The 12,761-nt window shown below is 45.7% G+C and overlaps 1 protein-coding gene across 2 annotated transcripts in view; it reads left to right on the forward strand.

The window, feature by feature from the left end:
- SMG6 (SMG6 nonsense mediated mRNA decay factor) overlaps positions 1–12,761 on the forward strand; it is a 222,741-nt gene that overhangs the window by 101,495 nt on the left and 108,485 nt on the right. For both annotated transcript variants that reach the window (XM_045836380.1, XM_045836381.1), the window contains exons 11-12: positions 2,020–2,136; positions 3,707–3,875. In XM_045836380.1, coding sequence (XP_045692336.1) covers positions 2,020–2,136; positions 3,707–3,875 — 286 coding nt within the window. The remainder of the gene's footprint in view (positions 1–2,019; positions 2,137–3,706; positions 3,876–12,761) is intronic.

Raw genomic sequence — 12,761 nt, forward strand, 5'->3', positions numbered from 1 at the left:
CTCCCTTGAGCCCTAGCCCCCACTTTGAATTCTGAGAAATAACCCAGCCTGAGATTGCCATTTGTCATAGAAATAGAGTGGGCTTGGTGAAAGTTGTTTCCCTGCCCCCATCTTATTATTATCTAAGCTAATGAGAGTGTCTTATAGTAGCCTTGGGCTTCTCGAAATATTAGTCTCTTGGAACCAAGACTCCTCCACCCCATCCCTTCTACGGACCTTCTGTGTGCAGGTGACTTCTGCCTGAATGCCCATCTGATGAGGGGACACTAATGTGTATTCTGTGTGTCATCTACCAGGATGTGGGCTTCACTTGTCCTAGTTTCCTCTGGACTTACTCCTCTCTTCCAGGTTTGTTGCTAATTAGAGGCAGGCTGCTGGCAGCGCTTGGCAGGAGCCTGGGCTGAGTGGGGATGGTTTGTCTAGACAGTGCTGCTGCCTACCAGAGGGGTGGAGGGAAATGTTGGCAGTTTTTCTTAAGATGGTTTCTACATCTTCTCTTTTCTTATTTCCATGCTTTCCTCTTGGTTCTTAGATACTTGTTTTCTGTCTCTAATAGAGGTTTAGGGCCTTACCAGTAGTGATCTATTCTAATCACATGGATTGTTACCACTTCCTTAATGCCTGCCACAGTAGAGTTGGAAAGTTAGAGAGCGATATTCCAACCAGTGGGCATATGGTAGGATGGCTGGAAAGCCACAATAGAAGAATTGCTACACTGATGCTATTCATATGTTGGGACCTTCTGAGCAGCAGCCTGCTCCTTCTCACTCTCATGGTTTTCAGAAGTGGTTTGGAGCTGGCTTTGTACACCGTAGTCATGTTTGCTCCTGTGGCAAATACAGGAATAACTGGAGTCAAGACTTCAGTTCGGCTTCATCTGACAAGACTAGTGTCAATTAGGAGCGTGCAGAGGGGACTCCCCCTTGGTTATCAAGGTTAAAATGCAGGCAGGGACTGAGATCAGACATGTGGCTAATTATCCTCTTAACACTTGGAGATTCCTAGTGTTCTATATTATAGAGGGAATTAACAGATTAACTGCTGCCAGAGGGAGTTAGTCTGGCCCCTGATTTCATCTCCTGTGTGTACTGGGTATCTCTTCCTCTGAGGCTGCAGATTGGACTGCTGCCTTCTGTTTGTCACCGATTCCTCTCAAGTCTGGATGAAGTGGCTGTCAGGGAGGGCCACTCACAAGGAGTCGGTGCAAGCAGTGGTTTGGGGTTATATGTGTAGCTTATGCCAAATAATGCCTCTGGCCACCACCAAGGTGGCTCCTTTCACTGAACTGTAGCCAGAAGGAAGTTAGTCAGGCTGAAAAAGTGAGGGGGGGGGGGAAGGGTGCTAGTATTGGGAGCCAGATTTATTTTTCAGCCCTAGGGGAAAGAATTTGTGAAAATAAACAGTAATATAGATTAAGTGCTTATTGTGTGCCATGCGCTGTCCTATATAAAAGCAACTCATTCAGTGAAAATACGTTATTTGTAAGTGTCGTGTAGTTTCTTAAGAGGAAGAATATAGAGAAGGTAAGGATGGAACCAAAGGTTGTGATTCAGGAAGACAACTTTTAAATTTTTATTTTTATGATTTTTATTGGTGATTGTACCCCTGCTATGTATACATTAGAGAGACTGAGTTAATTAATTAAATATGAGTTTTTGTAACTCTGGCCTTATACCAGTAGCCAACTAATGAAAGGCAGAGAGCCTTCAGCTCCAACTCAAACTGCTCACCTTGGGGTTACTGGTGCTGGGGAAGTGATGTGATACAGAATTTATACAGTTGATCCTTATAATAACCTTTTGAGTGTTTACCCACACACCAGGGATCGTGGTAAGTGCTCCATGTTCATGATTTTATTTAGTCTTCCAACTCCCTTTTGACAGAGGGAATATCACTACCCGTGGGCTTAGGTGAGGGAAAGGAGCTTGGTGATGTAACCAAGGATTGTGTACCTGGTGAGGTAGGGAAGAGTAGCCCTTGGTCCCCAGCTTACTGACAGTTTCATTTGCCTCTCCTCAGACTGCTTCTCGGAGGAGTGTCGCTCTGTGATCCAGGAGCAAGCTGCAGCCCTAGGCTTGGCGATGTTTTCTCTCTTGGTGAGACGCTGCACCTACTTACTTAAGGAGTCCGCCAAAGGTAAGCAGATGAGGGACCCCCTGACTGGTTGGCTTTCCAGCTGCCTGGGCTCTATGACAATAAACTCAGAATACCACGCTGCTTCCTCACTGTCCTTGCCCTCTACTCCATTCTTCTACTTCCCAATATGCCCTCTTCCTTTTGCCCACCTCACTAGTCCCGCTTCCTTTTCCAGTCGGATTACCTTTATGGCCCTCTTTCCTCCTTGTGGAGCTATCCCTTCCCACTTTCCTCCCTTAGTAGTTAGGGTTTTCACTGTACCTATGAGCTGTTGTGAATTCCACCACTTTGAAAAACCAGAAAAGTGAGTTTTTCTTTTTGTTCATAATTGATCTTTTGTTTCCCCCCTTTAACTGTAGGTCTTTCTTTGTCTGGTACCTGGTGGGTGTAATAGTGGCTGTGAACCAGCCATCTTGGGAGACTCACTGGCCTAGAGCAGGGACCACTTTTAGCCCTTGGGTTGAACAGTGTCCTGTATCCTTGAAGGCTGCCCTTAGAATTCCAATCCTGATTGCTGAGCCATGTAAGGCAGGACTGAAGGTTGTACCTTTCTTTTAGCTCCTGGATCAGTATTTGTCAATAGTTTGGCCCCTCTCTCATCCTCCTGCAATCATCAGCTTTGTGAATACCTCCAGCCTCTGAGGCCGCTTTTTATTTTGGAGGGAGGGTGGGAGTAACTTTTAATTTGGAAACAATTTCAAATTTATAGAAAAGTTGCAAGAAGTATGCAAAGAACTCGTATATACCCTTCACCCACATTCTCCAGTTGTTAGCATTTGACCCTATGTGCTGTAAGTTCTCTCTCTTTCCATACACATACATCTACTTATGCTTATTATTTTTCCTCTGAACCATTTGATTATAAGTTGCAGACACGGTAGCCCTTTACCTCCAAATACTTGATTTTGTACTTCCTAATAACAAGGACATTCTCTTACATGACAGTGCCGTTATCAAAATCAGGAAACCAACACTGATATAGTACTATTATTGAATCTACAGACCTTATTCAGTTTGTACCAATTGTTCTAAAAATATGTTTTTTTCCTGGTCTAGGATCTAGTTCAGCATCACACTTTGCATTTAGATGTCATGTCTCTTTAGTCATCTTCAAACTGGAATGGTTTCTTGATCTTTGTGCTTTATGACCTTGACATTTTTAAGTGTGCAGGCCATTTATTTTGTAGAGTGTCCCACAGTTTGGGTTTCTCTGATATTTCCTCATGATCAAATTCAGGTTATGCATTTTTAACAGGAACTGTGGTGCCATCTCAGTACTATGCTGAAGGAAAGCTAAAACAGGGGGCTGGAGGCCAGAGTAGTAACTTCGGCCAGGCCACAGGTGGAACAGAAACAGCTCTCTGCAGGGGCAGACCCAGTACACTGGTTCTCTCTTTGTCCTGCTTTTCAGAATCCTTTTAGGTGCTGACACTTGTCCTTCGCTTCTGGACCCAGCTTTCCTGTGGACTTGGTCTCCCTTTCCTAAGAGCTTGCTGCCGTTCCAGCGCCCCAGGCCTCACTCGGGGGCCACTGCAGACATAGGCCCAGTTTTCACCCTTTGCCTCTGCAGCTCAGCCGTCCTCTCCTGAGGACGAGGATGACCAAGATGACATCAAGGTGTCTTCCTTCGTCCCGGACCTGAAGGAACTGCTCCCCAGTGTGAAGGTCTGGTCAGACTGGATGCTCGGCTACCCAGACACCTGGAATCCTCCGCCCACATCCCTGGATCTGCCCTCACAGTGAGTCAGCCTGTTCATTCCTTCAGCACTGCTGGCTTGGGCCAACCTGTGTTTCCAGTTCTCTTCTCTGTCTCCTTCCACCCATAGCCCCTTGTTTCTCTCTTCCCTCCCTCATTTAACTTTGGTTTTACTCTTCCTTGAACACCATCCTTGTCTTTTGATGTTTTAGGTTATTTTTGCCCATGTTCCAGGCTTTTCCTCTTCCTCTCTCAGTCTCTCTTTCTCTCACTCCATAGCTTGTTCTGTTTTGTTCTTTTTCCTTGCTCTTGCTCTCTCATTCACTTCATGTTGTTCATGCTCGCTGTTTCTGCAGTTCCTCTTGAGTGTCAGTGTGCATGTGAGAGACTTTGTCTCTTTCTCTCTCGTTTAGTTTATCTCCCTGCATCTTTCAGGCTCTCTCTCACTGCTTCTTGTTCTGTCTTGTGCACCCTGTTTCCTTGCCTTCCTCTCATGACATGTGTATGGGGAAGGGTAAGTGCATGTACCTCTTTATTCCATTATCTTCTCTCCATGTGTCTCATCAGCATACCCCACCTCTGTCTCCCTGTCTCTGTGTTTCAGTGTGTCTGTCAGAGCATTTGTTGGTGTGACTGTGTTGGTCTGGGGAGTATATGTGTGTGCCTGAGTGTGTCTCTATAGATCTATTTGAATTTGTATGATTTTTTTCCTCTTTTTAAAAATTGTGGGGGGATGTATATACACATACGTATATCACAACAAACTTAAAAATATATATAACAAAGTTTGCCATCTTAACCATCTTTTAAATTTTTTTTTTACTTACTGATTTCAGAGAGAGAGAGAGAGAGAGAGAGGGAGGGAGGGAGGGAAAAAGAGAGAGAGACATTTGTTGTTCCATTTTATTTGTGCACTCATTGGTTGATTCTTGTATGTGCCCTTACTGGGGAGCAAATCTGCACCCTTGGTGTATCAGGACAGTGCTCTAACCAACTGAGCTACGTGGCCAGGGTCTGACGTTAACCATTTTTAAGCGTGCAATTCAGTGACATTTTACATTCCCATTGATGTGCAACTGTACATGGCTATTTCTCTTGTCTGTATCTCTGTGTGCATTGCATCCCTCTGTGTGCCTGTTTGGGTCTGGTTGTGTCTGTGTGTCTGAGTGTCTGTCTGTATTTAAGTGTGAGGGTCTGTGTGTTTCTGTCTCTGGGGGTCCATCTAAGGGTCTTTCAGTGTGCCTGTCCATGTCTGTCTGTCCGTGTGTGTGTCCGTGTGTTGTGTTCATACCTATGCCTGTGTCTCCATCCATCCTTGGGTTTGTGGGGTTCTTGGGTCCCCAGGGGTCTGTTTCAGTGTGTGTCTGTAGTCTCCATGTATCTGTGTCCATATCCATGTCCATGTCTTCCTGTGTTTGTGTCCATGGGTCCATGTCAGTCCATGCCTGCTTGGTCCTTCCATGTCTCTTTGTGACTGTGTCCTGTGGGAGTGTGTATTTGTACATGTGCCTGAATGTCTGTGTCCAAGGACACTTGTGCCCATGTTCATGTTTGTCTGGGACTGGGTCTCTCAGTTGAAGCGGGGATTTCTGTGTATGTGGGTCTGCCTGTATCTACCCACCTTACGTGTGTATCTTTGTCAGCCTCACTTAACTGCTTGCTTGCCTCTGCCTCTCCCTTCTGCCTGTGTCTGTCTGTTTCGGCATGTCCCTTTCTGCTTGCCTCTGTCTCTTCGTCTGCCTCAGCTATTTTTGTGTGTCTATGTCAGAGGTTAGCAAAGTATGGCCCATGAGCTAAGATGGTTTACACTTTTTTCATGGTTGAAAAAAATAATATTTCACAAGTTATTAAAATCATACACAAGTCAGATTTTAGTATCCACAGAGTTTTATTGGAACACAGCTATGCTTATTTGCTTATTACTCTTTGCACCTTGTCTGTGGCTGCTTTCACCCTGCGCTAGTCGAGTTGATAGTATTGGGTTGGCCAAAGAGTCCATATGGTTTTTTCTGTAAAATAAAAGATACATTTTTCATTTTTACCAATAATTTTATTGATTTGGATATTTTGATTATGTCAGCTATCTCCCAAATGGTGTAATGTTGATTGTTCTCAATTAATGTCTTGATTTCATCTTTATCAACTTCAACTGGTCTGCCCAACCATGGAGCATCCCAGCAAGAAATCTCTAGCATGAAACTTCACAAACTATTTTTGACAAGCTCAGTAAGTCACAGCACCTTCTCCATACACTGCATAAATCTTTTTTTGCTTTTCAGTTGCATTTTACCTTTCCTGAAATAAAAAAGCATAATATGCCAAAAATATTACTTATTTTTTCCATCTTCAATATTAAAATGGCTACACAAAAATTCACCAATTTCAGTTTTTTTTTAAATGCACGCTGATAGGACAGCTGTCACAATATAATCTAACAAAATTTTTTGAATGAAGTTAAAGACAACTAAGCACTATTATAGCCATCTTATAGAAAAAACAAATGAACTTTTTGGCCAACCCAGTAGTTGTGACTGAAACCTTGTGTTCTGCAAAGCCTAAAATATTTGCTATCTAGTCCATTATAGAAAAAATTCACCAACTCCTGATCTGTACCCATGTTTCTATGTGTCCCATTTTTTCCTTATTAGTGTCACTGTGTGCATGTGTATTTGTGTTAGCACAATATTCTCTTTATGTATAATGTAGGTGCCTGTCTCTGGTCAGCTGTTAACTGTCCATCTCTCTTCCTCCATTTCCCCTTCTCTTCTCTTCCTATCACTTTCTCTCTCTTGGTTTCTCTGTCTCTGTCTTTGCCTCTCTCTGTTTCTCCTTTCCCTCCCTCCTCTTCCATCTTTGTATTGTGGTCTCTGGCAGGAGTAGTACACTGAGAGCTCCTTCTGGCTCTGTGTTGGGTATGTATGTATGTGTTTGGTAACAAGCATCCATACCCAGCATCTCATCATTCTTCTCCACTGCTCCTCTGAGAGGGGGAAAATGCTGGAGGATACAGAGTGGAGACTGAGGTTCCTACAGACAGTACTTCTAGGGAATGGGGAGAGGTGCTTCTCTGGGCTGGGGGCCAGCCATGTGAATCTCTACTCGTAGGTGACCCACAGAAGGAATACTTCTGCAGAGATTGCTGGCCAGCAATTATTGATCTTTCTGTGTGGACTGTGTGGTTAATTCTTCCTCCCCTTTCTTTCCACAAATTTCTTTCTTGTTCTTCACCCCAAAATGTGCCCCTGGTCTTTTTGGCCCTCTTTCCCTATGCCTCCCCAGCTCTAACTCAGTAACTATGTGAGTGATGCTCACAGCATCAACAATTCTCTGCATCCTTCCTGTAAACCCTCCTAGGCTGCCAAAATGCATTCGGGTTGAGGCTTCGTGAACCAGGGCTAAGCCCTGAGCTGGGCAGCTGGGGCCACACAGATGAACTGACAGACCTCCTAGCTAGGAGTCAGCTATTTCCCAAAGAGTTAATATGTACCGCCTTAAACTTTCCAGGATGTTAATCGCTAATGCCAACTAGGCAATTTGCAATTTTGGAAAGAAAATGACAAAGAAAGGCTCAGCTCTCCAAGTATCTGAAGCCACTGCTTCTGAGCATGTGCAGGAGTCACAGAGTGTTCCTCCCATACTTTCGGGGGTTGTGGAAGCAGACTATTTGTCCCTGAAGCCTAGGTCTTCCCTGGGTCATCTCACCTCACAACCACATGTCCCTTAGATATCGTCCATCCAGCCCCTGTTTACCCATATCCTGGGCCATCAGGCCTGTTAACACTCTTCTGCGGCTGTCTCCTTTCATCCCTCCTCCCTCTCTTGTCCCCTTTGGCTTTTGTTTGGCTGAGGAAATGGAAAGCTCACACAGGAAGTGCTGGGCCTCATTTGCTTGAGGTGCTGAGTCTGTTTTTTCTTTGGATGCTGCAGCAAATGGCCCGTTGCCGGCTTCTGCGAGCTGCTGCCCATCTTTGGGCAAGGGCTCAATCAGCAGCTGGGCACGTGGTCATGAACTACAGCCATCCCCAGCTGGGCTTTACCTCCTGGGCTACAGAGAGGCACAGAGGGGGTTGGGACACTTGACAGATCTGCTTAGTCTTTTCAGACTTTTTCACAGGGGGGGAGCAAATCTGACCAAATAATATATTGACTCTGATTGCCCAGTAAACCAGTTCCTGTAGCTGTGGGCACCACTTACTCTCTAATGAATGCCGTCTAGGCTAGAGAAGTCAGTATGGTAGAGAATAGAGCCCCCCTCTGCACTGTATCCCTGCCGGATCAGCACTAGTTATCTCTGGAAGGCAAACTTAAGTGTAAAGGAGGGGCATTGTTGTCCTGGTGCCTGACCACCACGGAGGGTAGTCCTACCTCATAGCCTTCAGGTCCAAGCACTGGAAATGTGGAATATGAAGTTATCTCCTTCCTTTCCAGTTTTTCATATGGTCACCTAACACTTAATGAATAAATACTATGGTTGAGAAATTGGTGAAGCATGGTGGTTCTCTGGGTTTCAAAGTTGCGTCTTATGCCTACTGATCTTTGATATTGTGGAACCTTTTCTTTAAGACCATAAGGAATGACATACTGAAGATAGTTCTGTAGATGTCAGAATAGTAATCCTTCTGACACTTAAGGTCCTTGTGTGATCTTCATTTTGGAGGGTTTAGGAATGCTCTTAAGAGAGTAGGAAGGAAAGGGCTTTCACTTAACATCTCTACTTTGCATCCTGTCATTGATCTTGGCCTGCATTTATTCTCTAGGAAGACAAACCCCTCATTGATAAGGTGGCCAGATAGCCTACCTTTCAGTTTGCTTCTCTAGAAACGTCACCCCCAGATTGTCTCCCTGACACATTGATTTAATCCTGCTCCCTGTCTCTATTTTGTTAACTGTCCTTCTTTGTACAATTAGAGAATCCTTTTGAAGCATCCTCTGCTTTCCTAAGGGTATTCCACAGCCCATCATTAGTCTCCTTGATTCTCTCCTCTTGCCCATATTCCTCTTCTTTCTGGTCAGATCTACTTTTCCCAGGCAGTAGCCACTTAGGCACATGCAGAACACTTGGAGTAATGATTATAATAGAAGATCATTGACACTGCAGAGTGATAAGGGCAGGATTTCAGGACCTTCCCACACAGTGACACTTAAGTATGTGTGCTGGGTCAGCATGTCAGTAGGTTGACTTCCCATTTGTACCTGTTGTAATAAATGGCTTTATATCCCAGGAGATTTTGGTACAGAGGATTATAGCAGAGCGTGGAAAGTTGCCTTGGGCCACTGTAAGAGACAGTGTCAAGTGCTTTGGTCCGTTTAGATCAGACCACAGTGTTTGGAGGGGCCATCTACTAATGGGGGTTGGGAAAGGAGGGGGGCCCCAGTTTCTGTGCCAGACTTCTCATTAGAAGGGAAAGGCAGCTACTCCCCACTTTACCGAATAAGCATGAGTAAGGTTGTGAGTGTCAGGTAATAGAAAGGAGCAGAGCAACAGGCTTCCACAAGTCTAAGCATAGTGACCTCTTGTATCCCAGGACCTTTGGCAAGGCTGGGGCAGTGGGACAGCCTACCTCATTTCATCTTCTCTGCTGAAGCCAAATCTTCCCTCATCTTGATCTCTAGTTCTCAGTAAGTGAAGGAGTCAGGGGACTTTGAGAACATCCAAACCTAGCCCAGCTGTGGCAGTTGGTTTATTGCTTTCAGCTGGTACTTGAACCCAGGTCCTGGTCTTGGAGGCTTTCCCAGGTTTAATCCCCAGAGCTTTCTCTGCAGCTGTATGACACTGCGCTGACCCCGAATGAGGATAGGAAAATAGAACCAGTGCCAAGCCAGAGTCTCTTTTTCATTTGGAGTCTGGCTGTCTGCCCATGACCAGGGTTACATAATGGGAAACATAGCTGGGGCTCTGGAGAGCCCGCGTTTCACCAGGCTGCCCAGACCTTCGCATTCTGATGCTATATATCTTCCTAATTGTAGCTCGGATGCATTTATCACACTGTTGGATTGGAGTACTATTAAAAAAAAAAACTCCAAAAATTCCTGTACTTGCTGCTTTTCCATGGCTTGTCTTGTGTAGTCTACAGAGCATGCTGGAAAAGGCGTATAGGGATCCCTCTGAGGTGCTGTCACATAGGGAGACATAGATGTAGGGAGTATTCAGTAAGCTGATTTCCTCTGGGCGTCTACATGTGTTGACCCTGTAGGACAAGATAGAAATTCTTGAGTTAAAAAACAGCTAGTTCACTCATCCTCATAGGGCAGCTCTGAAATAAGAACTAATCCCAAGTCTAATCAGCACCCCTTCAAGGACGCTTAATACATCTTCCCAAAAGGGCATTTTAGGAGGTCACTAAGTAATAGTCCATCAGCACTTCCCTGAAGGAAGTGGTGGTGACTGTGGGAAGCCCCTTTGCTACCCTGGCTCCCCACCCAGTCTCCCTGGCTCCGGGTTAGGGCGTCAGCACTACAGCCTGGCACCAGGGGGTTCCTCTTCCTCCAAGTGCTGAGTGTGGGGCACACGTGATGTCTCCCATGGCAGGAGCCTCTGTCCCCTCCCCACTCTTCCCACAGGACTCCTTGTGAGAGGAAGGGGTGTTGGCCTAAGGCTTCAGTCTGACCCTAGCAGGGTACAGCAGCTGACCCCAGGGAGAGTACTTTCCAGCTCTGGGCCGAGGTCATTTGGGTCCAGTGTGTGCTAAACTAAGAAGACGTATTGGAGTGGTTACAGCTGAAATTTAGAGAGGCGGGAACCGTGAGAATCCGCACCAGGGAGGCCGCCGAGGGCTCCACTCATGCCGTGGAGATGTCCAGGTCCCTTGGGGGCTGCTCTTTCCCAAACACACTGTGCTGATGGGTTTAACACACCACAGTGATGTGACAGAGGCTATACTGTAGCTTGGGAGAACTAAAATCAAATAAGGCACTGACCTAGATAGAGGTTGAGGGAGGCATAGTCAGAGGTACTTGAGAAATCCTGGAGTGAGGTTACTATGACCTGTTGTTGGCCATAGGGCTCCAGCTGCACTTCTTAGAACATAGAGAAGTTTATGTCCTTGGAGTAGTGTGGGGTGTCTGAGTTTCAGAATTTGACTAGCCATATTGGGCAAAATTAATGTAAGTTGGGCACTTTCCCAAGGGCCCAAGTTGACTTATTGGATTCATGTCCATTTCTGCTATTAGTTGCTCGCCACGTGTAGTTTTCTCCATGTGGGCCAGAAGTCCTGCAGGGCTACAGTGGTCTTACGTTGACCATGGAACCCTATACAGAGAGTTGTGGGTTGAAGTATAATGGTCCATAGGCCAACAAGTTTTGAAAAGAGAATAGTGCATATCTCTTGTTATGGCCATTTTTCTTTCCCCTTTGTGTATAATAGTCCATGGGCTTTCCCTTTTTCAGCTTCCTTGTGCCTAGTTTCCATGCCATCTTGGCTATATTTCCAGAGCTCCTCACCCCAGGAACCAAAAGACCCAAATTGTTTCCCATCTGTACTACTTCTCTGATCTTCCATAGCTCCAAAACACAATGCAGGGCTTCTTCTCACTCAAGTCTTTCCGGGTTTGTTCTGCAGCTGTGGAGTTTGAATGTTAGTGTTTAAACAAGCTGGTATTACACAGGAAATGGCCACCTCCACAGGCCCCTGCAGGCTTGTAACATGGGGTCATTGTACTTGATATTAATCACCAGTCAGCCTATTCCCCCAGTAAAAATATGAAGGGGTGTGTGAGGGCTCACTCTTCCTTAGACTTGCCAGAAGGATGGCCTGAGCCTCAGTCAGGACTTAGTGCTCCACTGTCCAAACTGTCTCCCTCCCTCAGTCCCGCCCTGGATGGAGCTTGCAGAAAAGTTCCTACCTGACCTCTTCCCTATAAAGCTGGCAGATCGGCCTTTTGTTCTGAGTTCTAGGAAGGAGATAGATTGTTGTGGTACAATTTGCCTCACATATCTCATACCTTAATCTTTCAGAGCATGTTCTAGTTGAATAACATTTCACATGAGAAAACTCCAAAATTGTAGAAACACAGAAATCCACTGGTCCACCTGAGACCAGGGCTTCCCAGTTCCTTGGACTAAAGCTACTTTTCTAATGTTGTTTGCAGAACTAACTCCAGCCTGAAGGGTTAATCTGATTCCCCAAGTCAATATCCCCCAAACAACCAGCCAAGAGTGTGTGTTGGTTCATTTCTGTGAAATGTGTTTCCCCAGTCACCTGGGCTGGCCTGGGCTGCATTGTATCGGCCAGCAGCTGCACTGCACTCAAACTGACAGCTACATTAAACCTTGGAATTCTGAGGCAATAAAAAGTAAATTAACTCTTATTTTTTTCCTTTCCTGGTGGAGTAAGTGAATGCATGTCTGTGGAGAAGTGAGTGAGCCTTGGTCCTGAGTGCATACCTCTAACTAGCCACTGCTGGTCGGTCCCAAGCTAGGATCTGGTGTCCAGCCAGGGGTCTGCTTTCCTGGTGTGTGGTGTGTTCTGTGGGGTTGGGCCACTGGGTCACCCTGCAACTGCTGATCCCTGCTCACTAATCACATCACAGCTGCTGAGAGGCTCCCTTGCCACCATTCTGAGGACCATAAATGGACTCATTGGATGCAGTTTCATAGTCTCTGGCTGCTTTGTGTCTGCTAGGTGAAGAATGCACCCTATCTTTAGTGGGATTTTGTGGGTTCTGGGACCTTCCCAAAATATGAGTTGGGCCCAGAACAAGGTAGAGGGACTTGCCTGAGCCCGTAGCACTCTAGAGGGTTCCTTTAGAACCAAAGGTGGTTTGCGATTCTCTGAAAAAACCTTTTGGAGAGTCATTTCCAAAGCATTTCTAAGAGATTGGGAGGTGTTTAAAGCTCCTCATAGCCACCAGAATTTGACTTGGACTACTCAGCCTAGGCCAACCTTGAGTCTTTAGACTCCAAGGGCTGCTGTGGGGTGAAGGTTGGAAG

The sequence above is a fragment of the Phyllostomus hastatus genome, unplaced genomic scaffold (assembly GCF_019186645.2).
Source record: "Phyllostomus hastatus isolate PE091 unplaced genomic scaffold, TTU_PhHast_1.1 phas_contig_210, whole genome shotgun sequence".
NCBI classification, from domain to species: domain Eukaryota; kingdom Metazoa; phylum Chordata; class Mammalia; order Chiroptera; family Phyllostomidae; genus Phyllostomus; species Phyllostomus hastatus.